Below are 27,985 nucleotides of genomic sequence, written 5' to 3'. Positions count from 1 at the left end.
CATGCGCAGCGATGTTTGGAGCACATCGATGACGTCACGTGAATCCAACCTCGCAGTCAGGCAGTCGGTCGGTTAAAACCATCTCCCCGCCTGTCCCGGAGCCTCCTCTGTGTCCGCCGTACTTTTCCTACCCGACCGGTGAGCTCGCGGAGGATAATGTTCAACACGACAAGGTAAGAGAACCTCTTTTTCTTTTCTTTTTTTTTTTTACTTGAGCCTGGAGTTACCGGCGGTTGTAAGCTCTCATTCGTGGCTGCCGGGCGGCTCTCACGCGCTCGGTCAGCGGTGACGTCCGTGGCCGGCGGACAGTGCCTCCCTCCCGGCTGTCTTGTCTCATAACTGCCACACCTAGCGAGCTTCTTTGAAACCGAAGCTTCGGTTGTTTGTTCTAACAAATGAGTGGTTTGTGTTGAAATGTTTGTTTGGGTTATCCTGCCACGACCTAGCTGAAGCCTCAATTTGTTGAACGCTGCTTCCAAATCAAGGTGTCACCGTCTACTTCCTGGCAGCGAGCGTCCAGATGTGACCATTTTCGAGTTTTTCAGCAAAACAGTAGATATACAGCTGGTGCATTTTTGTCGCCATCCACCCGCATATAAATTATGCTTAAGCGTTCATGCACGATTAAGTCAAAATTAATGCACCTGTTGTTATTGCAAAGTGTGTCCTAATGGCCCCCAAAGTGGTCAGGTTTGGTGATGAATCAAGCTTGTCGGCACCAGAAATGTTGTAAAACTTAGCTGGCATTTACTCAAACTTCCATTTTTCTTTCTTCCTTTGGCTTAATTTCTATTAAACAAAACATTGGCATTTTCTTCAGCATCTCTCAATATAATTTCTTGAACGTTTCCTAAAACATTGTAGCAACAACAACCCTTTCAAGTTTATTAAAACAAAGTAACGACAAGTGACTATTGAATGATTGACAAAACAAAGTAACAGTAATTAAGTCTTTTCTTGAGCCAATCTTTAAACAAAACAAGCAAGAATGTAATCTTTTGGTGGATACTTTTTCTCTTATCTCGTTGCACACTTGAGTACAATGACAATAAAGGGATTTCTGATTCTGAAAACAAAGTAACAACTAAATCACGAGGTTCATTAAAGCAAAGTAACAGCATTTTGGATTTTTTCCTGGAACTTTAGTCAAAGTAACAACCAGCTAATTTATTTATTTTTCCCTCTTTGAAGCCTTATTAAAACAAAGACTCATCAACAAATATTTGTGCCGTGAGTCCATTTGCGTTGGGGCCAGAGCTTATCGCCGCCTAATCATTCCTGGGGACGGCTTCTTCTCAGTCAGGCGGTTATCAGCGAGAGCTCGCATTCCCCAGCATTAAAATGTTCCCGATCGTTTGTGCTGCATGGAGGCCGGCCGGGGCCTGTACGTGCTTGTAGCGGACCGCCGCCTTGTGAGGCAGTCGACCTACCCTCGCTACCTACTTAGCATGGCGTGATCTGCACACGTGAATGTTTTCACTGTAAACGCAGCCCGGAGGCCTCTGCTCTTGTTTTGGCCACACTCATGCCAGACATTTGGACCGGCATGTCTGCGCCGATCTGTGTCCTGACCGGGAGGCTTTTTGTTGTTACAGCACACGATTGCTGCCAAAGATGCTCTTTTGCTTCGTCAATTTTATCGACGTGGATCCATATGAAGCTTACAAATCCCACTTGATTAAAACAAAATAAGAATCGCGTAATTTTTTTTTTTTTTTTGCAGTTTGTCAAAAGAAAGTACATTTGGATGCTTGAACAAAGTTACAATGTGGTATTACCTTGAACTTTTATTAAACTAAAATAAAGCAAAGTAACAATCGTATCATTTTGTGAAGCTCGATTTCAGCAAATGAGCAGAATTGGGCTCTCCTTGATGAAAACTCGGCATGTTCATAAAACAACGACGAGGCGCGACTGTAAAAATAAATTAAAAAGCGTCGATCAGCCATTCCTCACAAACACTTTTGGAGAAATTTAGCGTTTTGTACCCGTTCCTTCTCGTCAGCGCTCATAAACGGACCGAGCGAGTTAATGGACTGCGAGCGTTCCAATTACAAAGAGTGCTCCGTTGTCCTTCACGGTTGGCCTGCATTAAGGCAGCACAGCGGGCAAGCGGGGCGGGGCGGTCGACTGAGGAGCTTTAATGATTCTTTCGACGGCGGATGTCATTTAGCGCCGTGAGTGCAGCTGAGCCCCCGACAAACTCCCCCCCCGTCCCCCCCACACCCACTGTCATCACCTTATGTCAGCACAATCGCAGGATGTGCCGTCGACAATTCTTACACTTAATAAATGAAACTTTTCAAATCTTGTGTGGCCACCCACAAGGGAGAGACGTTCACTAGGAACGTGCGCCGAGAAGGGAGGGGCGAGAGTTGATGTGTTTCTCGGTTCAGAGGGATGAAAGACATGAAAGAGTTGAAGGGGGCGAAGCTTGCTGTGTAAACAGTCAGTTCGGTGCGGAGAGTTAAGTGAGACATGACTTGCCTTCGTCTTATTTACCGCCTAATCTGCACGCTCTGACCAACCAATCGGAGGATGACAAAAAAATGCTCAAGTTATTGTTGAGGGAAATGTGTTTGGAGTAACATTCAGCTGCAAGCATTGCAGACAAGAGGAATCCGACAAAATAAATAAGACTGTAGTACAGCGACCAAGTTTTTGTACTTTGTTACTTCCCACCAGCAGCATGCTGGTAAGTTGTGATCTCCTCGTTTGGGCCTCGTCTCGTCACGTCTCGCTGCCTGATGGATGTTGAGGTCCTTCCTCTGCAACAATCGGCCTGTTTTCGCTTCTCTTTTGTGCTTCATTCGGGCCGGACAATGGCTTCATTTAGCATCACTCCTCCGTCCGGGCAGGGTCCGTCACCATGGTGCACCCAATCGCCCCCCCCCCACTCTCCAAACCCTCCACCATTCCTAAACCAGCAGTCTACCCCCACCCATGCCACACCCTGCCCCCAATCCGGCCTTCCGGCTTTGCACTTGCCCCCGTTGTTGGAACAGCTGGGCCCTTTGGCGACCATTGTTGGTCACGCCCAGCGACCAAGTTCACATTCTGCGCATCGCTGCCAAGCCGGGGGACCTCGTCATTGTTGATTATTGACGTCTTGAGAAGTCCACCTATGGTTGCAACCGCAAAACATTGCTGGAGAAAACTCATTGGTGCTTCATGAAATTAATTTGCACGTTTTGGTACTGCTGTCGTACGCGTTCAACTCTAAATTGACTTCGAGTTCATTTTATACTGGCTTTTTTAAATGTTTTTTTCTCGAGTACTTTCGGGCACCCACCCTCTGATTATCCCAGCCCCGAAGAGCAAAAGTCCGATGCCTCTTGACCCTTTCTGACTGTCTCGGGTTCAAAGGGCAGCGCACTCCTTGTGGCCCACTCGCACCCGGCGCATCGCAAATGAGCAGCCTGTGCTGAGTTATGGAGCCTTCACGGAGACTCCTTAACCCTTTCCACTACTTTTAATAACAGTTAAAAATTGCAAGTGTCATTTTTCTCACTAGATTGTTTTTGCTCAGACCATTTTGCCCGTTTCGAAATTGTGTGCAATAGGTGAAAATCCGACACACAGAGAGACCCTATAAAAATGCAAAAATAATATTTTTTAGGAGTTCATATTCTCAGAGATTGCGCTCTCCAGAGAAAAGAAGCGTTTTCATCTGCAGTTCTATAACTAGAACGAGAAGTGGATGACCCAACAAATTAATTTAAGGCCCATCTGAACTCAATGCAGTTGTGCAGGCCAAATTTTTTTTTGTCGTGGTTTCTTAGTGCTCTTTATGAAGTGAGACTGCGCTGGTCGTGTTCACTGATTGTCGCAAAAGCAAGTGGCTGATTCTCCGAGACAAGCCTCAGATGATCACGCTGCGGTTTGAACAAAGCCAGCATGCGAGTGTGTGTGCGCGCGCTCGTTGGAGGATGGGAGGCGGCTTTTAACGGGCCGAGTGGGATTCATGTTTCAAACCCTCGCGTGCCTCCTCTGCCGCTCACGTGATCCACGCAAATGATTCGCTCCTGACACACCTGAAATTCGAATATTTCTGCACATCTGCGACTCGCTGTTTTATTCCGCATTGGTCGCATGCCAGCCGCTCGTCTGAAAGCGAATGTCGGCTTCAGGCCGCAACATGCTCAGTAATGACAGGCAGGGCTGATGTGTGTGTGCAACATGTCTTCGTCTAAGAAAGAAAAAAAAAAATGTAGGCTCGCAAAAAAGTGTGACGCTCAAAAATGTACGGTCAGTCTTCGTGAGCTTTACAGATGCCATCACTTGAAGTCATGGCGGCGGGAGTCAACGCCAAAGTAATTGCCGCCACCCAACGCGGCGTCTATTTGAGCGACGACATCCTGCTGCCTTTCATTCCTTTCAAAGCGCTGACGCGACGCCAAGCCGCGTCTTGCCCCGTCGCCAAAGCCGAGCGTGCGGAACACGACTGGAAAGCGGCAGGCGCGTATCTGATCCAGCAGTGCCAGAAAGACGAGCGGCGTGCTTCGTCCCGCTCCCGACATGCCGCCGCGACGCCCTTTTGGGAAGCCCTCTCAAGTTCGGACAAGTTTTCTTCCAGCGGGGGAATTTTGTTTAGGCTACATCGCCCTACTCTTGGTGGCGGGTTTGGAGCCCCCTCTCAATTTAATCCTCTGCGTCATATAAGGAAGTACGGTGAGCCCCCGTTTATTGCCGACCCACCCGAAAACGAGTAGTTTTACCACTCCTACGTGCTTGAAACCGACTAAAATAAACTTTTTTTAAAGGATTTCCGAGTGCCAGTTGTCACTCTCTTGCTGTTGAGAAATCGACGTGCTAACATAAATTAGCATCAATGTTCTGGTAAAAGTTTATTATAAAATTCACCAAAAAAAAAAAGACTTAATCATTATTTCCACACCAAAAAATTCAACCAAACGTTGTGCTTGACTTATTTTTCGCATCTCTTTGTCGTTTGTCCTCCACAAAGGCCGCCTTCAACCGTCCTAATGTCATTTCCGTTAATCACGTTGCCGTCATTAGAGCAGCTGATGTCCAGCTGCTCTAAATTTGCAACGGAATTTGTTGAAAAGTACAAAGCGAGTCATTTTAAAGCGTCACTCCCACTAAACAATCAGAAGAAGTGAAAGAATGTCGGTTTCGTCGTCCGTCGACGGCGAAAAATTGGTGAACGAGCGCGATTGGCCAACTTTGCCTGTTCCGTCGTCTTCGTGCGCCGCCGCTGGGCACAAAGACCGTCAAGTGGATCCCGTTTTCTTGTTAGCGGAGCCAAACATCCCCGACACCTTTCGCCCGCCGCACCGGTCGAGCTTATGACACGTTAAGATAAGCGGCTCAGCCGTCCGCCGCCGTTCTGTGCGCACCAGCTGCTTTTCCGCACTTGAAACCCGGAACATCCCCGTTCATGATATTCTCCCGACGAGCGTCCTCATCGCTAATCGGGTTCCTCCGCCGGCAGTTTTTGGTTCTGTCCGGCGTGGAAGAAAAGAAAACCTTGAACCGCGTGTCGCCCCCCCGCACGGCGCGCTTGGCCTACATCTGGAGGGATCAACACGCTAAGCCCTCGGCCTTTCAACCTGGCAACTCTGTCAATCTGTAACGAGGCACGTTCGCCGCAGCTGACGCCGTTCGCAATGTCTGCCAGCTGGGAATGGAGGCTGGAAAGACAACTTTTTGCCCTTTCAGCCCGAAAGAACACTTGTTAGGTCAGAGTTCATCAAGGACCTCTTGAACAATTTGAGCCAGCCTGTGGAAGCTCCCCAAATGTTTTGTGTTTTTTTTTTTCTCATGGGGGGGGTGTCAACTCCACCCTGCAATTTTCCCCTCCTTTTGAGGTTTGCTTAATCAGCGTTTATGCTGAGGGCTGTCAATGTTCCAGATTTACCTGCACGCTCTCAAGAGAAAAAAAGAACCGGCAACTTTTTTTCTTCCTGATGCCTACGCCAGCCGCTTCTGATCTTGCTTCTTTGCGAAGTGTGCTCGGGGAACGTCGGACTTGCTTTCCCTGACCGGCGTAAATCTGTCAACGTTGTTGACCCAAAATGGCTTTCAAGCTGCTCATAAAACTTCATGGATTCAATAACGCGGCAAAGCAAACTTTTCGAAAGAATAAAGAGCGCCGCGCCCCGTTATCGTGATCACCGTGGTGATTTATGACATCATTGACCATGTGATGAGACGGCACACCCCTCATCCAAACTCCCCCAAAAATGTGGTTTGGCCTAATTTAGCTCCCTTTTCATGATTGCTCGTATTATGGGATGTCGAACGCGCTGACGCACTGTTCCAGGGGGTAATTACAAAGCAGACGAAGGGCGGGTGGAAACGGATCGGAGCCTTTTGGCGTTTAATTTGCGACGGTTGGGGTCTCCTGCAAAGGCCGGTGGGATTTATGAGAAACGGTCCCGCCCTGAACAAAAGCGTCCGCGCTCCGTTCGCCCCTGCTGACTTCCACCACATGACAGCAGTCAAAATATAGCGTTGCCCCCCCCCCCCCCCTTCACGCATTCCTCGACCGTCCGTCACGATCTGGCTGATAATTGTTTTTCAGTTTGTCTCCAGAAGACGCCGGGTCGAGACGTTTCGGATCGGATTTGTAATCCGCCGTTTTCGCTTCGGTTCAGACGGGGCTGGCGTGCGCACGTCAACAAAAGTCCGTTTCAATTCTCTTTAATGCGGTCAACTGGCTTGTAATCACACCGCGACGTTTTCAGGGTCACCTCCAGTCTGCCGCCACGCCGATTTGCATGCTTCCTCGTTTGCGCCGCCGTCACCTGCCAGCTTGTTTTGTCAACACGCCGTTTGTTCCGCAACAAAAAAAAAAAAAAAAAAAGAAAATGCGGCTTCCCGGTCACCCATCACAAACATTATCACAGCCGCGACCTTGTTTTGATCACTCTGTTGTGGCGTTAAGTCGGTCCGCTGAACGCATCGACGAGGCCGAACGCACCTTCCTGTTAAATCAACAGTTGGCCGCCGCAAAGCCGAATTCCCCGCCTTATTCTTTATCTAGTCATCCATCCCGACCGTACCGAAGTCCGGCATGGGAACCAGACCTGTCTGTTATTCCAGCTGCGGGACATTCTTTTCTCAGGCGATCCGCCTCTGCGCAGCTCACCAGCGTTAGCCTTCCACGGCTGCACCTGCACCACTTTTCTCTCTCTCGGTACTTGCGGAGTCGACTACATCGCCTCCGAGAAGCTAAAGAAACATTTGTCAGAAGCAAGATTGGCGGCTTCTAAAATCCTTCCTGAAAGCGGTGCTTGCTTTCAACATAAACGGGGGTGTTAAAAGTGAGCGCCAGGTCGCTTTCTGCTTCTGATTCGGTTCGATAATGACCTTCAAAGTTGGAAAATCTCCCGAGTCGTCCCCAACGTTTGGTGACTGTGCCCTTCGTACAGAACATCAACACAAAAACTGGCGTGCAAAAAGATTTTTTTTTTTTTTTTTGGACTTCAAAAAACGGAATGCGTCATGCGGTCAGCTACGACGCAACGTTCAACATCTCCAAATGACTTTTTGGCTTTTTACTCCCTTCAAATGGGGTGACCCCAAGAAACATGCTCGTTGGCGTTGCTCGCTGGCAGCTGGACCAGATGAGCTCAGTTCAGAGTAATCTGTGACTTGTATTTTGGCAGAGGAAGCTTGGGAGCCTTTTGTTTTTTTTTTTTTTTTCTCGGGGCTGCCGTCTCGGTTACGGTCTGGCCGCCAGGCGATCCTCCGACAGCGTTGCTCCCGTCACGTGTCGAAAAATCCGATTGTATTGTTGTCGAGATGCTGCTGCGATTGTGTCACTTTGCGCTCGAGTGTGACACAACATTTGTCAGAAGAGATCTCGCTAGATGACTCATGTCTGGTCCTCGGATTGTGCGAAAACCAAAGGGAAGTCCCAACAAATGTTTGAAATTTAGTCATCCATCCAGCGACGATATCTTAGTCCCGTTTGTAACTGGAGTCAAAATGTTACCGCTGCTTTTTTTCCGTCGCCTCTTGATGATGTCATTGCTCTGTGACCACCAAAACATTTTTATTCCATATTTATCTTGGCGTGTTGCTAGTAAATGTTGTCAAATTAACTTAGATTTTTTTTTTTTTTTATCATCCTTTAACTGATTCGTCAAACATTCAATGCTCAGTTTTTTGATTGATTAATACGATATTGACTGTGCTGCCGCACTTTGGCTTTCCCCCTCGTGTACGTCATCCACGTTTCACACCTCGCCTTTGTTTCTCCTCGTGCAGCTCTCCAAACAAACCCTAAACAAATTGTCCAGAGGCCAGGGTGGAGAATATGAGGGGGAGGGGGACAGGGGGGGGTGGGGTCGGAGCTGGGCGGTATCCTCCGCTGGACTGCATCCTATTAGAGTGCGGGAGTGTTGAAAAGGGGCGTGGCCCAGAGCCGGTAACATCTGTGCCTGTCCCCCCCCAACCTCTCCCTCACTGCATTCTGCAGAAGAGCGAGGCGAGGGGCGGGGACATCTCAACGGCAGGCACAAGTTTTTGCCGGCCAGTTTGCAGGGACGCGTGCCTCCCTTTTTTTTTTTTTTTGTAGAATTATTTGCACCCATCACCAGAAATCTCCGTCTAACTGCTGGTATCTCTCCCGGATCGAAGGTGCAGCAGCACCTAAAACCCGCATGGATTAAGCACCTCGCAAATGGGGACGCTGATGTGAGTTTTTTTTTTTTTCCCCCAAAAAGGAGGAGGAGGAGGAGGAGAGCCCTGGATAGGGTAAGACCAAATGAATGCTCGAGAGAGGGGTGCCGTCCCACTATCTGCCGCCTGGAATGTGTTTGGGGATGCGGTCAGGGCGGCTTTTATCACTATTCCGCATACAATCTGCATGGCGCTCGTCGGGCGCAGGTGATTGGATCATGTCAGCCTAATTAGCGGCTGTCAGAGCGGGAAATGATGTTGCCGTAGAAACCTGGTGGGGGAGCGTGAGGGCGGATGACAGCAGGCTCTGACCGTCAGGAGGCCCACCTACCCGCCTCCCCCGCCCCGAGGCTGGAGAGAGAGAGCTGTCGGTTGTATGCGGGGGGGAATGCCCCGTAATGACAAGGTTGGGGGGGGGGGGGGGGCGTTGATGTACGCGCGCCACCTCCCAACGGAGGGTGCAGCCGCGCTTCGTTGTCGAGATTCTTTTAGGATGAAAAGGAAAGTCACCTTGAGCAAAGGGAGGTTTCCGGATCAGGTTGCACTTCCTCATCTTCATCGCACAAATGCCCTCCAGACTCAGGACACCTCCCTTCATTTTTTTTTTCGATTTTTATAAACATTTGTCATTCTAAATACAGGGACAGTCCTACAAACTTCTAGATTAAAATGCGAGGGCAATGGGTGGCTTGCCCAAAAAAAAAAAAAAAAAAGAAAGAAATCGCCCACCACAGTACGCGCCGGTCGGCCAGCAACTGCTCTGGTTACCATAGCAACTGAGGGGGGGAAGGCTGCAGCGCTCAGGCTGTGGTAGAGAGATTACAACTCCGACAATGTAATCTGCTTTATTTTTTTAGAAATTTGTGGCTAAAGCGGACACCAAACTGATAGCAACTTAAAGAAAATGCTGCTAAATGAAATCCTCGGTTGAATCTCTAAAATCTAAACCGTCTGTTCTGTGATGTCAGTTGGCTTCTAAGTCGTTCTAATGTCAAACTGGGGCTGCAATGATGATTTCGAATGATTTGATTACACAAAAAAGGTTGAATCAAAATTGCTACTCTTACTAATGCACAGTAACTCCGCCAGCTCACCTGTGACCCCCCTCAATGAGGACAACACGTGTAGAAAGTGGGTGGATGGATTGTCACGTAAAAGGGGAAGTTAACCGCTGTATCAGAAAACCACATGAAAGCAAAAGTACTTAGTCGATGACATTTACGCACGTCACGGGAACTAATGGACGGTGAAAATGTGCATTAGCCATTATGCTTTCACTGCTTTATATCGTTTAGCATCGACTTGGTACCCCTCTTGACTCCCATTTTTGTTTTTGGGGGGACAGGATACATTGCAGGTCAGAACTTTGAAAGAAAGAAAAAAAAAAATGGATTCAAGCGCAATTTAATCTTGGCTTTTGGCGGCATCGTTAATTCATCAAGATAGTTGTTTGACTCCAAAAGCTTTCGAGGCATTCGGCTTTGGGCGTTATTTGTTTTGTCATTGTGTCAGTGCGGTGTGACGGGAACCACGGAGCGTTCGCCCGGCTCGTCAGACGACTCCGGGGCGCCAACGCCTATTGGCGGCTTTGCGTTGATCAGGCAACACAAAGACTGGCAAATCTCTAAATACTCCGTCAATGTCACGCCACGTGTTGTGCGGTGTTGCTATTTTTGAACCATCCGTTTCCTGCGCGATCTTCGGCGGCCGACATTATCGCGATGCTAAACGATGTAGCACTTCTTCGATTTCTTCTTTTTGTCCCGTTTCCAACCTCCACTCGGAGGCTTGACCCCGGCAAGAATTTGAACCGGTTTGATGCAGCAGACTGAGGGAGGCTCGCTCGGAAGAGCGAGTCTGCTGAACGAGTTTGACAAGCCTCGCCAACCCTTCACCGTCCTATTTCATCTCTGTCCTCCCTGCGTTTGCGTTCACACACTCCACAAAGCCACGCATTTGTGACGCTTGTTCGCCTTGGCGGGGAAATTCAGTTCAAGTTCAAGAAAAGTGTATTCAAGGCGCCACCCCAGTTGACTAATTGCGCAACAATACAGCGCGACATTCGAGTGGAATCTGTTATGTCACGTTGCTTTGACAACATTTTAAGTAACTCATCGAACTCACGACATGACCGTCCATCAGCGGCGCCAAACTTTATGCGTACATTACTCAGTTATATATATTCTCTATCCTCTGCGAAGCTCCATTAATATGGTGCCTTTTTTTTTTTTTTTTTTGGGGTGCCGAGATGTCTGCATGTACATGTCTGTGCCTTATACTGCCCCCTGGTGGCCAAAGCGCATAAGAAGGAGCAGCACATTGGCTGTTGACTCGACTTTCATTTTACTTTGATGTCATTTCTGAATGCTTTTAAAAGCGCAACATTATGGAGCGTTATCGTCGCCGAGCTTTTATGTCGTTGTTGATGCTCTTCAACCAACACCGAGAGTCAACGGCAAACATCCGCACCTTTGCTCCTCCTGATATAACGGAGCCGTGACCTTTCGACGAGATAATCCAGCATGCAGGCCTTCATCATGGCCGTTATCTCTTCCTCGGTTATCCTCTGCGATGTCCACACGAGGTGCCGTCGGATTGACCGTCATGATGAAACGGTCCGATCGGATCACGCGTGACCGTCTTGATGGCGTCATCGTTGCAGCAGCGCTGTTGGGTAAAACAAAACGATGAGGAAAATGCCGGCGCCTCGGAAAAACGACACCGCCATTTTACCGTGCGGCAAGTATCGCCCTCTTGGGTTACTGGGCCACTTAACATGTTACCCAAACAGTTGTGGAATGCCCCCGGCAGAAAAAGGATGAGACTTTTTCAAACGCTTGCAGGCGTCTCTCGACGAGTGTTGAATGCGTCAGCCGGTGGCAGCGATGCATCCTTTTGTCTGCCTTATGTTCATCCTGTAATCGGAGAGGCGCGCTCGCCCAGCCGCCGGACATTCGGAGGCGCTCCCTCAGTCGCACCTGACCGGAGACGCGCGCGCACACACACACACACACACACACACACGCACGACTTTGGGCCTCCAACAGCCGCTGAGACGGGTCTGATATTAATCTCCTCTTAACCTGCCGCTCAGCATTTCTGTTGTGGCCCAGTTATTTTCTAATGTGTATCCAAGTCCGTGGCAGGGGGGGGGGGGGCAATTGGTGGTGCTGGTGGTGGTGGAGTGTGTTAAATGTGCTGTCCAGCTGTGCTCCATGCGACCTTTCTGAAGGCCATGTTTTTTACGTCGCCGTTTACGTTTGGAGTTCACAAAGTTTTTATTCAATATCTGGCTCAAGGTTTCACACCGGTTGCAGCGCGAAACGGATCTTAGTTTATCAGTTTGAATTGTGATAGTCACAGTAAAAAAAAATAAGATAAAAAAATCAGCTCACTCGCGAGCTCACCTCTAGTGTAGACGACGAGCAGAACTTCTAGAAAATGGATGACTGGATTCACATAATCGCTCCGAATGTTCTGGACTCTCGGTTTGAAGCCGCATGTAAAGGAACACGATGCAACATCTCGTAAGAAAGTGCCGAGGTATGCCAGCTGGTGTTGATGACGCACGTTTTCACGACCCTACCGTTCACTTTGTTCTCCCTTCAAGGTTAAATTCTTAATGGCGCATGTCGGCTTATTAGCGTCACTTCACCGCCGGCCTCTTGGCCTGCGCAAATTACAAACAGAAATAGCTTTTCACCACACTAATTAATTCGTAACGCAAGACATTCGGTCGCAAATGGGAAACTGTGTCACACACTTCCGCAATTTCCGTCAGGCCTGGTAGTGTTTAGCCCCCTGCCGCCAAACCGAGGCGGCCGAGCATCAGCATCGGCGCTGTCCCCGTCCGTCTCGCGCTCTCAAGAGTTGATTCAAAGTTTACAGCCGGCTTTAGCTAATGGAAACGCCGGGCACTTGCGTTGGACTAATATGGTCAAAGAAGCGCTTTCATGCTCCGACGGCTGGCGAGCGTGAAGCCGCGCAGCTGCTGCCCGCCGAGGCCTCTGCTCGTCTGTGTAGAAAAGTCAAGGATGTGTCAAAATAAACAGACGCTTGAAGTGCGCTTCCATGTGCGGCCTCTCGGCCTGGATCGCCTTGTCGCGATGCTTCCCCTTTTTTTCGCAACGCTCGAAAGCCGTCGAAGCGACAGAACTGGTTTGGCTGCCATTGTTTTTGTTTGGCAATTAATAAAAAATGATTGTTCAAGGTCGCGTTTACGTGTTAAATGTTTAAAAGACGAGAACGGGGCTTGTGTTAACATCCTTCCGTCAAAGTTCCCAACTCTACTCGTGATGGACCCAGAAGTTCTCGTATTCTATTTTTCCCTCTTGGCGCTGATCCAGCGACGACGTCAGCCGTCAATGCAGTTGAGAAAAGTGTGCTACCGACTTGCACGGTGTTGCTCATCCGTGACGGCTGATTTCGGCGCTGTATTTCATCCCCCGCGGGACGCAGCCAAGACGGTTGCCAACGAGCCAATCCTCCCTTTCGCCTCGGGAAGGGAAAGTCCGACTCTGAAGACAATCGGGTTGATTGAGGCGGCCGCCTTCGAAAAGGAGCACGTACTTACTCGTCGTTTGATGACTCGAGTCTGAGAGCCGTTACAGGAAGTTCTTTTTGTTCTTCGACCCAAAAAACACCCCCCCCCCGTAATCTGTGGTCTGGAAAAACAAAAAAGAAAACGGGGAGTCACGGTGAATGGAAAGAAAAGGGTGCTGCGAGGTCTGAAAATGGTTTCCGTTTCAAACGAGGCACTTTCACAGGGTCTTATTGTGTCCATGTTGTCAATGAACATCCCCGCCGTAACGTGGAGGACTGGTTTTCATCTCATCCCCAAAAAGAAACCGAGTCGCCGTTTCTTTCAGAATCCTCTGACGGAGGCCAAGCTCTGAGGTGGCGGCGGCCGTGACGAGGCCCCCGAAAGGAGCCTCCGCGAACCCTCCCTGCCCGTCCCGCCACGGAGCGCCATGGCTCCCCGCAAGCGAGGCGGCGGCGGCGGCCGTGGTGGCGGCGGCCTCTCCTTCTTCTTCTGCTGTTTCAACAACAGCGACCACCCGGAGATCACCTACCGGCTGCGGGAGGACTTTGCCCTGCAGGCCATGGAGCCGGCGCTCCCCATGCCGGGATATGACGAGCTGGACGGGATATTCTCCGAGCTGGTGGTAGGCACTCGGTTAAACTTTAACGCTCACTGATGACCACCCGAATTTAGTTTTGAATCCCAATTGTTTGACCTCATTTTTGACTTTCCATAAACAATTTAGTTCCATGTTCGCCGCTTTCACTCGACACGACCTTGGCTCGGCTCCAACGCCGGAACAGTCGCTCTTTCCGAGTTTAGCTCATCTTGTGAGTAACGGGGGCCCGCGGTGCCATTCTTGCTCTGTCTTATTGTCATCTCTAATTTGGCCCGCTCTCCTCTCTCCGCTCTGTCCCCCTCCGCCACCGTTGCCACGGTAATGCAAGCATGACATTTTTTTTTTTTTTTTTTTGCGCATCAATGGGCCTCATTCAGCGGCTGTTCATGTCCGAGGCGCTCCGCCATCTGCTAATTGCTTGTTTTTGTCCGGCGCCCTTTATGAGCACGTAATTGAGTGTGACGACAGGGGGGGGGGGGCTTTTGAGTCGCTGTGTTTACCGAAAAGGAAACGGTCCCCGTGCTTTTCGCCCTTTTCGCTGCGTGCGAGCCTTGTGCGCGGCGTCTAATCAAAGCTATTTTGCTGAAGTGGGCCGTCGAGGGGGAGATTTACGTCAAGTCAAGCCGTTCACAATTGCAGGAACGCGATTTTTTTTGTGCTATAATGAATCCATTAGACTCTCAAACTTTCAAGTACCATCCAAAAAAAAAAATCCAACGGAATGTCCAACACTGAAATGGGCCTAAGAGATCATCAAAAACATGGTGGAGAATGTAAAGTCAATTGTAAATTTGAGCCAACACAGAAAAAAATGTGTTTAAAAAAGTTGCTTAGCATATAAAATCCATCCGTTTTCTCCGCTCTGGCGTGTCCGGCGAATGCGCTGAAACGGCGCACCGCGCAACTGCCCGTCAAATAGCACTTCTATGATCTGGGAAAAACGGCTGCGGCTTGGCCGTCCGTCTTTCTTGTGCCTACACATAACTACATGTTGGAGCCGCTGAGAATATGTCAGCTGAAAGCCTCCAGTGGCTGCTAGATATCCCACTGTGCCCTCGTTCGGCTTTTCGAGGCGCTTTAAAGCGGCCATGCCTAAGCCGTGGTCCACATCCTGGCTGTCAAATCAGTCTTAAAAAAAATATATATATATATAGACCTCCCCCCACTACTTACTGTGTTGTGCGCACACTCGTGGATGACAATGAGGCGCTCTAAACTCAAAAATTGTAAAAAAAAAAATAAATGAATAAAAAATTAAATTAAAAAAAAAAAAAAAAAACGCATCTCCCCACAAGTGTGTGTTACACATGTCCTGTATTTTGAAACAAATTTATTAATTCACTTTATAGGTCCGGATATGTGTTCTTTCCACTTTTCTATTGAACTTCCTCAGAAATGCACACCGCACACTCGTGTTTGACCGTGTTCCAGCATATTCGAACACAAAAGACCTTTTCATTCATCGTGAATGTCATTCTTCTGCCTGGAGGGTGAAAAAAAGTCAAACTAATATTAAGCTTCAGTTTGAAATCATTTGCGTCTGTGTTTTCTCATATATGCACGGAGACGCTCGGCAGAATTCAAACGCAACGCAGCCGCAAACCCTCGCGTGCGCCTCCCGTGAAATATGCGCTACGTATCGGGGAACGCATGTTGCCTCCAGATGTTTGTTACCACATGTCGGACAGACGGGCCGCGCCTTGCATCACCCTCCCTATTACTCACGTGGCCCCCCCCCCCCAAAAAAAAACGTGAAAATAACGTCGAATGCTGTCAGCTGCCATTTGCTTGAGGACAAAAACGACACTCGGCTTTGAGTAAGCCAATTCATTGTTTCGGATAATGTTCAAACCCGTGCGCGACATCACGACGTAATCATCTTATCCACTGTGGAAGTGATGTCATCGGACCGCATCTCAATGAAAGAGCCGTCGTGACTTGTAATTGTCGGGATGATATCTTCCAGACATTTAGAGAACACGTCTCCCCCGCTTAAAAAAATAATTTTTTTTTGAAGTATCTTGATTTTTTTTTTTTTTTTTTTTTTTCAGGACGAGCTGGACCTCACCGAGAAGCACAGGGAGGCCATGTTTGCGCTGCCTGCTGAGAAGAAGTGGCAGATCTACTGCAGCAAAAAGAAGGTAACGTACATTTGATCACTTTTTTTCCGTTGACAGCATGCGTGTGCACGTGCCTCGTGCGCAGTTGCAAGTGAGTTGAAGTTGAAATGCAGCTTACGGTTGTGGTGAAACCACTTGCGCGAGCGAGCGGAGGATTTCACGTTTCACTGTTAGCGCCAAACATGCCGGACGCATTTTGAATTTGGAGAGAAACAAATAAACGTTATGAACTGCAACTTGGCCCAAAAACCGAGAGGGAGACCAAGAGAAACCGTAAACGGATTCCCTGTATTATGCTCCGCAGTCTCCTCTTGACTGCAGCAGAATTTTTTTTTTTTTTTTTAAATTTTTCCCCCTTAGTGTCTCATTACTACTGAAGCGTTCAACACGGTGCGGCTTTCCCCTCATTACTATTTTCAATTGGAAAAGCGACCACCCAAAAACCGAGGCAAGTGGAAAGGCGGCTTTCGTGGGATTCCACATCAGGCTCCCAAATCTCGCCGCACGTCATGCGCCAACATCCCCGACGCCAAGTGTCCGCAGGCTCTTTTCCCTCATTGGAAGACTACAGAAACATTAAAAAAATAAAATAAAATAAAATTCTCCCCATCCTTGATTACATGTACGGAACTGTGACTATTTTTGCATTCTGCGTCTCACGAGTACGACAATTACAATTTGCCACCGCCATTGTGATCGTTGACCTCACGTATGACCTTATATGGTCAAAGATACTTCACTTTCCTACGATTTTAGCAGCAAGCAGTTCATTAAAAATCATTTTTCATGGGCTTTTGCAATCAGAAACATTCCTGACGGCTTCTCCGTGAGTGAGAACTCAACAAAGATTCCCAGGCCGGCTCGCTGGTGTTTGCGCAGCCCGTCAGCCTTTGATCGATAAGAGCAAAACCGCACGCATATCTAAACACTTTCAACATTCTGCAGAATCGCACCACTCCCACATACCGCACAGTCACTTTGTGTGTATTTATCCAAAAAGCCAATCCACATCTCAAACCTGATTATGGAACGAAATTATATTACAAGAGCAATGATGGGGATGATAATGTCGGGAGAGGGAGAAAAAAAAACCGGCAAATTGACTTGCTGTGTTGCTTCCGTCCTTTCCCTTTTCACTCGTCACGAGCAGGAAAACACGTCGGCCTGTTGCCGTTAACATCGCGGCAAGCTTTCCGATCGTCCTTTCCTCGTTTGTCAAGGCCGTAGGTGTGCGCGTGTAGGATATCCTGTCTGGGTCAACAATAGACAGACATTCAAGCGAGACGCTCGCAAGACTCAAAACGCGCTCTGCAGGATGCAATGCATGGATGTGATATTAAAAAAATAAATAAATAAAAAAAATGTGAAAAATAGTTTGTGTCAATTCCAAATCTGAATTTTGGTGTTAAATGACATCCTCACTTTTTACTCTGGTCAAGCTGTAAAAACATCAAGCGGCAAGTTTTCCCATCATGTGTCTTGGTAGCCTTTCATTAAATGCCCGACCTGTTTTGAATTAGGAATCACGCTGACATCAGTGCGACCTCATCAGGCCTATTTTCTCAGGCTTTGCTAAGCTCCTCTGGCACGGAGCGAATGTGGGCGGGAGGGGCTGGTGGGCGGGGGAGAAGAATGGGAAAAAAAAAAAAAGTTCTTCCATGCGCGTCCCCCCGTGAACGCACCTCTGCATTGACGTAACACTTGTCGGGTGTCAGTCAGACGGGCGTCTTGTACGTGAGATTTTTATGGAACTGTCGTTGAGAAATTCTCCTTTTCAGATGGAGGCGTTGATGCTTTTACAGCTTCGTTTCCGTGAACACGGAATTACCCCTCAGGAATAATTAAATTTAATGTTACCAAGCCCGGAACATGATTTTTTTTTTTTTTTCCGGCTCATTTGTCTGCACAGGAAATTGGTTCCGAAATATTGTTCCCTAATGCCGCTTTTTTTTTTTTTTTTTTTGATGGCTCACCGACTTGCCTTTTCAGAGCCTTACGTAGACGTATATACAGTGAAACCTTTTTATGTCTCAGACCCACCTACTAAACGTGAAAATATGCGGTAGAAAGAGACCACGCGTATAAAAAGTCTACACACCCCTGTTCAAATGCAAGATTTCCGTGATGCATTTTTCGTACATTAGTCAAATTTTTCTGCGATTTTGTTATTGTCCAATGAAACCAAGGTTGAAGTTTTTGGCGGAGACGGGCCGATATGTTTTGTATTATTTTTTCCAGAGGCGATTAGCCGGGGTGACGTCTCTGTTTTAAAACGAGACAAAAAAAAATAATTTTGATTCAGTCACGAGTGCGGTGTGCGGTCTGTTTTATCTCATTCTCTTTCATCTCAAGCATCAGCTCATGGCAAAAGTATTTTGCTCCTTTCTCCGGCGTCCCAGATAGTGGCCTCATTATTGCGCTATCTCCATCCCAAAATAGCTCCGCATGACACTTTTGGAAATGGAGCTCCACAACAGAACGCGAGCGAGAGAGAGACACGGCAGGAATATGCTCTCGTTCGCGACGTTGCGCTGGTGACACAAGTGCCGATTTAAGCTGAGTCAGCGTCAAGCCCTGGCCCGCGCCCAAATCCGATAAATGCATCATCGCCGCTCAAAAAGGGGGAAGTCGCTCGGCCGTCCAGAGCAAACAGGAAAGGACTGCTCGTCTTCCACGGGTGCAGCTCGTCAGGGTGGGCGCGCCGAGCACAAAGAAAGAACGCTTGCTTTGTTTTGTGTGGAATGACATCAAGCAACACGTTTCTCAAAGTCCTCTTGAATAAAAACGTCGCCTTAACGATTATTCATTGTTTGGTTCGGATCGCTACATTCAGATTGGCGCCGAAATGGCTTTTGCAGTTGGACACTGCAGCACTATAAATCTCCACAGTCTCCACCTTACTGCCGCAGCCTGTTTTTTGCTGCCCTTAATCTCCTCTTGGACAACATAATTCTTAATATGATCTATTTTGGTTTGTTGTAAGCGGTTCTCGTTCTTTTTTTTTTTTTATGTGTAGGTGGACTGGCCAGGCTTTGCATGTCTCCAAAAGTAAATTATACCGGAATACACTCCCTACTTCCTCCACTAAGTGCCGAAATACATCATAGTGTTTAAGGTCTCTCCTCCTCTCTCCTCTCCAATGAAACATGAACTCCTGGAGTTGCAAAAAAAAAAAAAGAAAGGAAGTGTTCCCAACTCTTGATCTGCTCCATTAATGGACTTTCCCAGCTCCACTTGGCACCGCCGGCAAGTTGGACAGCCGGGCGGGTCCGAACTCCCTCCCTTGCTGTCGCTTCCTCGTAGACGGCTCAAGAGAACGCTGCACTGTTTCCGTGGGCTTTATGAACTGCCGCCCAATTAGCGTGCGGGACTCACAGCTTGCCGCGTGTTTAATAGCGCGTGAAGTGAGATCACACACGGCAACGGCGGAGGCGGCGGCCTTTTAATGCGCGAGACGAGCTCAGGGTCGAGTCGCGGACTTCGGTCATTTAAGCAATGTCATTTCGTTAAACTGCCCGTCGGGAGATTAAAACTCGGCGGGAAGCCGTGTCCTCAATCCACAGTTTGAACATTGGTCTGCTAATCTTTGGCATGATTTCTCGCAAGCAGCTGCGCTTCCAGCTGTGGAACCTCTCAAAAGAAACTGGGCTGCTTAAGTGTGTCGCCCTACTTTCGGGACGAGTTTTTTGGCCATACGTCGACCTTCGTGCGCAATGAAACGCTTCCATGTGGGCCATAACGCAGTCGGTCCCCACTTGACTAGATTGTCAAGTCTAACTGTTGTTCCATGTGTTTTCAAGGAGCAAGAAGAGAACAAGAGTGCGACGAGTTGGCCAGAATACTACATCGATCAGCTCAATTCAATGGCTGCTGTAAGTCGTGACATAAACTTAATAACATTTCCAATTAAATAAATAAATAAATAAATAGCCTATCGCAGTTGGGCAGGAGGTTTCTTTCTTTTCGATTTAAGATGTGATATTTATATGTATAAAAGACATCTTCATGTTTGCGGCACAGCGAAAGACGCTTCTCGCCCTGGAGAAGGAGGACGAGGAGGAGAGGAACAAAACCATCGAGAGCTTGAAGACTGCCCTCAGAACTCAACCGATGAGGTGATACCACGTGAAGTGATGCGACATAATGAATTGCAAATCCAAAATGCGCGTGAATATTGACATATTGCCCCAAAAGGTTCGTGACCCGCTTCATCGACCTGGACGGCCTGACGTGCATCCTCAACTTCCTGAAGAGCATGGACTACGAGACCACCGAGTCGCAGATCCACACGTCGCTGATCGGCTGCATCAAGGCGCTGATGAACAACTCGCAGGGCCGCGCCCACGTGCTCTCGCACACCGAGAGCATCAACATCATCGCCCAGAGCCTGGCCACCGAGAACGTCAAGACCAAGGTGGCCGTGCTGGAGATCATGGGCGCCGTGTGCCTGGTGCCCGGCGGCCACAGGAAGATCCTGGAGGCCATGCTGCATTACCAGCGCTTTGCCTGCGAGAGGACGCGCTTTCAGGTGAAAACAAGTCTTTCCACACACACACACGTTTAAAAATGTTTTTTTTTTCATTTGTGCTAAAGTGCTGAAATAATACACATTTTTAATGTGTGTTAAGTTTCTCTTGGAATTTCACCACAAGCAGAGCAGCTAATAATGAACACCTGGAATGACCTTTCACCCACAGACTCTTATAAATGATCTGGACCGGAGTACTGGGCGCTACAGAGATGAGGTCAACCTGAAAACCGCCATCATGTCCTTTATAAATGCGGTCCTGAGTCAAGGCGCAGGAGAGGTAACAAGTGTAGATTTTTTTTTGCACACCAGAAAGTCTTTGTTAATATTTAGATTTTTGTGAAATCAAGACAAGTCTGGAGTTCCGTATCCACCTGCGGTACGAGTTTCTGATGCTCGGGATCCAACCGGTGATCGATAAGCTGCGTTCTCATGAGAACTCCACGTTAGACAGGTGAGGTCAAAACGAGACTTGGAATATTCAAATCAACTGGCAAATGGAGTTTCTGTAGAAATTTACCTGTATGCGTGTACTATTCCGAACAAGAAATGCTTAAATGCTAACAGTGGGTAAGCTAACAAATGACTGAATAGTAAACTGCGAATGGAAAAGCAAACTTCCCAAATCAACGGAACACAATTAAATTGGAATCAGTTGAAAAATGTTTAGCATGGTGGAAGTTGGGAATTTAAAAAAAAAAAAGGTCTAAATAAACTGAATATTTTGATGTTGGAATCGTTTGAATCAGTTGAGAAATGTGGAGCAAATTTTAACATGAAATACATACTGAAAAAAAAAATGTGCAATTTGGCCGTTGTGAAAAATGGTCTCGTAGATGAGCTGAGCAATTTTGGAATGGTTGAAATCTGAGAAATGTGGAAGGATTTGGTAAATTTGGATTGAATGGTTTTGAATAAGTAAAGAAGTACGGAGGGAAGAGTGACATTTCGAAAAAGTGAAAAGTAGTGGAATAAAAATTCACGCAGAAAACCTCTCTAAGGAGCATCAAACAGACTTTGATCCTCCAAACGTTGAATATTTTTTATTTATTTATTTTTTATGATTGGTGAATGTCTTTGCATCACGTTTTCCCCTCCCCTCCTCTCAGGCATTTAGACTACTTTGAGATGCTGCGGAACGACGATGAGCTGGCTCTGTCGAAGCGTTTTGAGTCGGTGAGCGACTGGGACACGCCTCCTCGCCTCGCGTCGCATCGCCGCGCCATTTGTGTCTTCAAACCGGAATTCACTGACGCAAGTCTTCTGTTTCCAGGTCCATATCGACACCAAAAGTGCCACCCAAGTGTTTGACCTCATTCGCAAGAAGATGAACCACACCGACGCATATCCGCACTTTATGTCCGTCCTCCATCACTGCCTCCTGATGCCACGTGCGTATTTTTTATTTATTTATTTATTTATTTGTGTGTGTGTGTGTGTGTTGCTCCCCGTTGAAATCTTGAAATTTGCGACCGGTGGTTTCAGGCCAAAAAAGCGAAGCGTGTTGACTTTAGTCAGTTGCCGAATTCCAAGCGCGCGCTTAGTGGCTCTTCAAAGTCGGTGATGGGTCGACTTTTCTCCTTGCGTGCAGACAAAAGGAGCGGCAACACGGTGCAGTACTGGCTGCTCCTGGATCGTATCGTCCAGCAGATGGTTCTGCAGAACGACAAGGGCCACGATCCCGATGTCACGCCACTGGAGAATTTCAACGTGAAAAATGTCGTGCGCATGTGAGTGCTTGGGAAGATTGTGGAACAATCTGATTGTTGAGGAACAGCCGGACAAAAAATAAATAAAAAAATTAGCATACACAAACTGACAAACTGAAAGTAGAGACATGAGTGGCGCCACCCAGCGACCAATGTCGTCTCGCGCAGGTTGGTCAACGAGAATGAGGTGAAACAGTGGAAGGAGCAGGCGGAAAAGATGCGCAAAGGTGAGTGCGTGGGCGAGCCTCGGCGCGGCCACCACGCTGACCGCCGACTTTCCCATCCAGAGCACCACGAGCTGCAGCAGAAGTTGGAGAAGAAGGAGCGCGAGTGCGACGCCAAGACGCAGGAGAAGGAGGACATGATGCAGACGCTCAACAAGATGAAGGAGAAGCTGGAGAAGGAGAGCGGCGAGCACAAGAACGTCAAGCAGCAAGTGGCCGAGCTCACCGCGCGCCTCCACGAACTCAGCAGCGTACGTCCTGGGCGGCCTCGCCTCAATTCTGGCGTCCTCTTAATTCTATGCAATTCTCCTGCCCGCAGAGACAAGCCAGCGTGGTTCCCGGCGGCCCCCCCTTCGCTCCCGGCGGCCCGATGCCTCCCCTGCCCGCGCCGTCCTTCGCCGGCCTGTGCCCGCCTCCGCCTCCGCCTCCGGGTGGCACCATGCCTCCTCCGCCGCCTCCTCCGCCTCCCCCACCAGGCGGCCCCCCGCCTCCGCCGGGTCGTCTGCCCGTGGGAGGCCTGCCCCCGCCGCCCGGGGCCCCGCTGGGACCCTCGCTGCAGAAGAAGAACATCCCGCAGCCGTGCAACCCGCTCAAATCCTTCAACTGGTCCAAGTTGGCTGAGGTGAGGCCGCCCGGGCGTCTCGCTCACGCCGACGCTTGCAGTTGAATGCAAACGACACGTATTGTCATCCCGCTCAGAATAAACTCGAAGGCACCGTTTGGATGGACGTGGACGACGCGAGAGTTTTCAAAATTCTGGATCTGGAGGACATTGAAAAGACCTTTTCAGCCTATCAGAGACAGCAGGTACTCCCCCCGTTTCACCCGCGTGGTCGCATTGTCTCGAGTCAGCCGCACGAAAGCCTCATTATCATATTTGCTCAATAGAAACATGCATGTGTGATCTGCTCTGCCGCATCAATTATCTTTTGTTTTGGTCATCGAGCCCAAAATATGTTAATCGGCACCGCAGGCGAGTCATGAAGAATGCGCATGGATAATTGTGTACACTTGAATTTGTGGAATGATCATCACGCCATCGAAGCACCACTCACCTTCGCTGCTCCAGTTTTGTTTTTTTTTTGACGTGCGTTCGTGTTGTTTTACGGGCTGCCATCACATAACTTGCTTGCCTCATTCTAATGACTGCTTATACGTCTTCCCCTGCTTCCCGGCTGCACTTTAGGACTTCTTTACGATCAATAACAGCAAACAGGTGAGTGCGCGTACGCGACAGTCGTCTGGAAAGGTTTTTTTATGCGCTTGCCAGTTTATTAGATGCATCTCATACTTTTCTGTTTATGCATCCCGAATGTTTTAAACAACGAGATGGACGAAATGCATTTGCGGAGTATAATTAGTACTCAGTGGAAATGCAACTACAAGTATGAGCAGTTAATAAAAAAAAAAAGTGAATTTAAAAGCACACTGAGGAGGACGTCAAACCCTTTTAGGTGTACCTAATATATTGGCAAGGCAGTAGACTTTTTAGTCGTGTCTTTTCTGCCTTCACCTTTCCTCTGAGTCCCCCCCCCTCCCACTTGTATTGTCAAGTGTTGTTTGTGATGTTTGGGCTGTGTGTGTATATTGTGCGCATGTGCGTGTGTAAGAGAGAGACCGCGTGTAACCAAAGCTGCATGTTTCGCAGAAAGAGGCCGAGGATGACACGCTCGGTTCCAAAAAGGTGAAGGAGCTGTCGGTGATCGACGGGCGACGAGCGCAAAACTGCAACATCCTCCTCTCGAGGTAGCGTCGCGATCGCGATGGATTTAGTCAAAGTGAAAGCAATCGCACGGCATCGCCCGTTCGCTTCACGCTCACAAACCGTGCGGAACGCCATAGATGGGCTAACGGCGATTTTGCGCTGCAGGCTGAAGCTGTCCAATGACGAAATCAAGAGGGCCATCCTGACCATGGACGAACAGGAGGACCTCCCCAAAGACATGCTGGAGCAGGTTGCGCAATCGTCGATCTTGTTTGGCCTCATTTACAAGACGGCACTTCAACAACGGCTTGTGGCTTTTCAGTTGCTGAAATTTGTCCCGGAGAAGAGCGACGTGGACCTCCTGGAGGAGCACAGGCACGAGCTGGACCGCATGGCCAAACCCGATCGCTTCCTCTACGAGATGAGCCGGTATGCGTTCGCCTGTCGGCCGCTTCTATCCTTTAAAGTCCAGCTGTCCTGCTTTGTTGCTTCATCCGACGTTTTTTTTTTCTTTTTTTTTCTGTAATTTGATGACACTCAAGCCTGTTTTCATCCCACCCGTCCAGAATAAACCACTACCAGCAGAGACTGCAGTCTCTGTACTTCAAAAAGAAGTTTGCCGAGAGGATAGCTGAGCTCAAGCCCAAAGTCGAAGGTGAGCGCATCGTCTTCCCTCGGCCGTGCGAACGAACGAGGACGAGGCTTTGACGTTGTTTTTCTTGGCGCCCGCAGCTCTGACGAAGGCTTCCAAAGAGGTTTTGCACAGCCGAAACCTGAAGCAGCTCTTGGAGGTGGTGCTGGCCTTCGGCAACTACATGAACAAGGGCCAGCGGGGGAACGCGTACGGCTTTAAGGTGTCGTCGCTCAACAAGATCGCCGACACAAAATCCAGCATTGACAAGTAAGAGCGTCCGACGCTTTCGTACGTCGTTTGGACGTTTGACTACTAGGATAGGTCAGAATTTTCTTATAGACGATTAATTTGGATATTTTTGGATGGTCTCATAATTTGGAAGCGGAATCTAGTCGGCGTGCTCGCTTTACCGCGCCCCTTCCCGACTTATTTCCCTTTTGCCAGGAACATCAATCTTCTCCACTACCTGATCACCATCCTGGAGAAGAAATACCCCAAAGTGCTCAAGTTTCACGGTGACCTGCCGAGTGTCCCCGAAGCCGCCAAAGTCAAGTAGGTGCAAAAGCGTGTGAGCGCGGCACATGACGGACAAAACTGATTTTGCTTCGAAATGCTTCGCTCCAGCATGATTGAGCTGGAGAAAGACATCGGCAACCTGCGCGGCGGCCTGAGAAGCGTCGAGAGCGTACGTCGACAATATAAGTTTCGGTCCCGGCGGTTCTTCGTTCAGCAGACAAGTTAACAATTTGCGTTTGGTTTTGTCGGCACGCCAGGAGCTGGACTACCAGAAGAAGCGACCGCAGGAGCTGGGTGACAAGTTTGTGTCCGTGGTGAGCCAGTTTATCACCGTGGCCAGCTTCAGCTTCTCAGATGTGGAGGACTCGCTGACGGAGGCCAAGGACTTGGTAAGACACGCCCCCTTTTGAGCCCGTGGCTGACTTATTGGCTGAACGCCATCGTCATTGAAAGCTACGAGGCTAGCCCGGTTGCTGTTGCGTGAGCTCGGGACTGACGGCCAAAATCCTCGTTCCTCATCATACTGATGGCAGCGAGCAAGTTACGGTTGGATACAGAAGTGTGTACGAATCGTTAACGTGCGGTAACGTCTCACGGGAATCAAAGAAGGGGACCAGCGTCAAGGCTGCGTTGCGTTCGACACAGCTGCGTCTCGAACGCAAAAGAGCTTTTTTAACAACAGTCGGGCCTCCATTAGGCCTTTAAAAGTAGAAACCGGAGCACCTTGTCCTGACGCTTGATTTACTCGCTGCAAGGAGGTTGTTTTTTTTTTTTTTTTATAAAACTCCAGCATGCTTCTGCTCATGCTTGCTGTTGACCCGGGTGGCGAGCCGGTCACATGGCAACCATTAAGTCTCTGTGAATCATTTACGCATCCCACGGCGAAAGGTTTGAGTCTTTTCGCTGTGGTGTTCAAGACTGCGCACAAATGAAAAAGACCTTCTTCAACGGCTCCAGCTCAGCCTTACTCCGTTCGCTCGTGAGTCTTTGATGCCGTCACGAGCTCAGCACATCCTCCCCATCTGGATGTGCTTCTTTGTTAACCTGCTGTGAAAAGTAGCCAACAGACGCGTCGTCTCCATTTGGACTCCGGCTCCAAGTGCTCTCTGGTCTGGGCTGTAATCAGTCGTCGGTCAAGCTGTGGATGCACGCCGGCTTCAAAGTGCCTCCTGCTCTTATTTCAAAGAACTCGGTCCCTAACGAGTCTTCTGTAAAATCGCCGTCCCGCTGCTGGGTCCACTTATCCCTGAGGGATGCCCCCCCCCCTCTCTCTCTTCTCTTGCAGTTCGTGAAGGCTGTAAAGCACTTCGGTGAGGACACCAGCAAGATGCAGCCCGACGAGTTCTTCGGGATCTTCGACCAGTTTTTGCAGTCGTTCGGCGAGGCGCAGCAGGAGAACGAGAACATGCGGCGGCGCAAGGAGGAAGAGGAGCGCAGGGCTAAAATGGAAGCTCAGGTAACATCCGCACGCTGACGTTTACGGAGCGTCTCAGGTCGTGTATGAGGAGGGTAGCGAGCTTGTCAGGAGGCTGTGGGTTTTCCACGCCAATTGCAAGTAATATGTAGAATATCATGTCAAAATGTCTGGACCTACTATAGAGCCTTGCGGAACGCCATAAAACAAAATCAAAACAACAAACTATGGCGGCAACAGAATGTTCCCAGTGCAACATCAGACAATCTGAAAAATGATCTACAGGTCAAAGGTTAAGGCACCGCTTTATATAGTTAGTGATATTTTGTTTGGTAGTGTGATGGAAATACGCATTTTGGCTCACAATGTGAAAGATGAGCGTTAGCATTTTAGCGCGCTGCGATGCTCGGCAATATTGTGCGCTTCCGCGTTTTATACGAGGGATTGTCGTTCAGCTCAAAGAGCAGCGGGAGAAGGAGCGCAAGGCGCGCAAGGCCAAGGCCAACGGCGAGGACGACGGCGGCGAGTTTGACGACTTGGTGTCGGCGCTGCGCTCGGGCGAGGTGTTCGACAAGGACCTGTCCAAGATGAAGCGCAACCGCAAGCGCATCAACATCCAGAACTCGGACGGCGCACGCGAACGACCAGTCACCAAGCTCAACTTCTAGGATGTTGTTGTCCACACACTGCTACCGTTTTTTTTTTTTTTTACTTTTTGGAACAACTTGCTATGTTCCCACATGTGAGCATTTCATGATTTGCAGAGATGCCGTTTGACAAGATCTGATGACTTTTTTTTGGGGGGGGGGACCTTTGAACCCTTCTTCCTAACAGGACAAAGATTGCCCTAAAGACTACAAAAGTGGGGACATTTTGTACAAAGTGGCTGGGTGGCAACGCAAAGTGAACTTTTTCCCCCCATCAGAGCTTTAACTGCGAGCAAAGGTAGCTGAGAAGCAGCTTTTTTTTTTTTTTTAAACAATTTGACATGTGCAACATTTCTATATATCAGATCACGGTTTGTTAAGAGCTGGCCTTAACTGTTTATGATTTTTACGTCAAGTCGGTACTTTTCCAGGCTTGGGCCTAAAATGTCCAAGCAATTTTGAGTGTGGACACTTATGTCATAGATGACATTTGGTAAATGTGTATAAAAAAAAATAAAAAATACAAAAGGGTTGCGTGCGTGTTACACTTGCACATATAAAGCTGTAGTTACTGCGCTAAAATGCCATTAAAAACATACCCAACCAAGTCAATATGTGCGTTTTTATTCCTTGAGCAGAAAAAAGGGATTTAGATGTTTGTTTTTTTTGTACCGCTGGACGGCGGCACTTGGGCA

The 27,985-nt window shown here is 48.6% G+C and overlaps 1 protein-coding gene across 3 annotated transcripts; it reads left to right on the top strand.

Annotated features, from left to right (window-relative positions):
- The first annotated feature begins 14 nt into the window (after positions 1-14).
- daam1b (dishevelled associated activator of morphogenesis 1b) lies at positions 15-27,902 on the top strand. Of its 3 annotated transcripts, XM_088285417.1 has the most exons (27): positions 8,440-8,610; positions 8,697-8,727; positions 13,521-13,817; positions 15,845-15,934; positions 19,714-19,785; positions 19,934-20,028; positions 20,108-20,441; positions 20,611-20,721; positions 20,792-20,895; positions 21,551-21,617; positions 21,715-21,832; positions 22,033-22,171; positions 22,319-22,377; positions 22,438-22,625; positions 22,694-22,996; positions 23,074-23,181; positions 23,561-23,590; positions 24,023-24,120; positions 24,245-24,329; positions 24,402-24,508; positions 24,646-24,734; positions 24,812-24,980; positions 25,158-25,265; positions 25,338-25,398; positions 25,487-25,618; positions 26,515-26,685; positions 27,099-27,902. In XM_088285417.1, exons 3-27 carry the CDS (start codon positions 13,623-13,625, stop codon positions 27,309-27,311), a joined length of 3,246 nt encoding a protein of 1,081 aa, XP_088141543.1. In that variant the 5' UTR covers positions 8,440-8,610; positions 8,697-8,727; positions 13,521-13,622; the 3' UTR covers positions 27,312-27,902. The 3 variants fall into 3 exon arrangements, with proteins under 3 accessions (XP_088141540.1, XP_088141543.1, XP_088141542.1); XM_088285414.1 differs by lacking the exons at positions 8,440-8,610; positions 8,697-8,727 and adding an exon at positions 15-173; XM_088285416.1 differs by having other exon boundaries at positions 8,440-8,727.
- The last annotated feature ends 83 nt before the right edge of the window (positions 27,903-27,985 follow it).

The sequence above is a fragment of the Idiotropiscis lumnitzeri genome, chromosome 21 (assembly GCF_059441095.1).
Source record: "Idiotropiscis lumnitzeri isolate Australia: NSW breed Sydney's pygmy pipehorse chromosome 21, RoL_Ilum_1.0, whole genome shotgun sequence".
NCBI classification, from domain to species: Eukaryota; Metazoa; Chordata; class Actinopteri; order Syngnathiformes; family Syngnathidae; genus Idiotropiscis; species Idiotropiscis lumnitzeri.
This window is presented reverse-complemented; position numbering and strand designations above follow the sequence as displayed.

What these genes read in the sequence shown, in the direction of transcription:
- daam1b (XM_088285414.1), top strand. Translation starts at nt 13,623, where the DNA reads ATGGCTCCCCGCAAGCGAGGCGGCGGCGGCGGCCGTGGTGGCGGCGGC. An exon ending in GCCTCCACGAACTCAGCAGC is followed by an intron (nt 22,626 to 22,693) that starts GTACGTCCTGGG and finishes TCCTGCCCGCAG; the next exon opens with AGACAAGCCAGCGTGGTTCC. An exon ending in TGACGGAGGCCAAGGACTTG is followed by an intron (nt 25,619 to 26,514) that starts GTAAGACACGCC and finishes CTTCTCTTGCAG; the next exon opens with TTCGTGAAGGCTGTAAAGCA.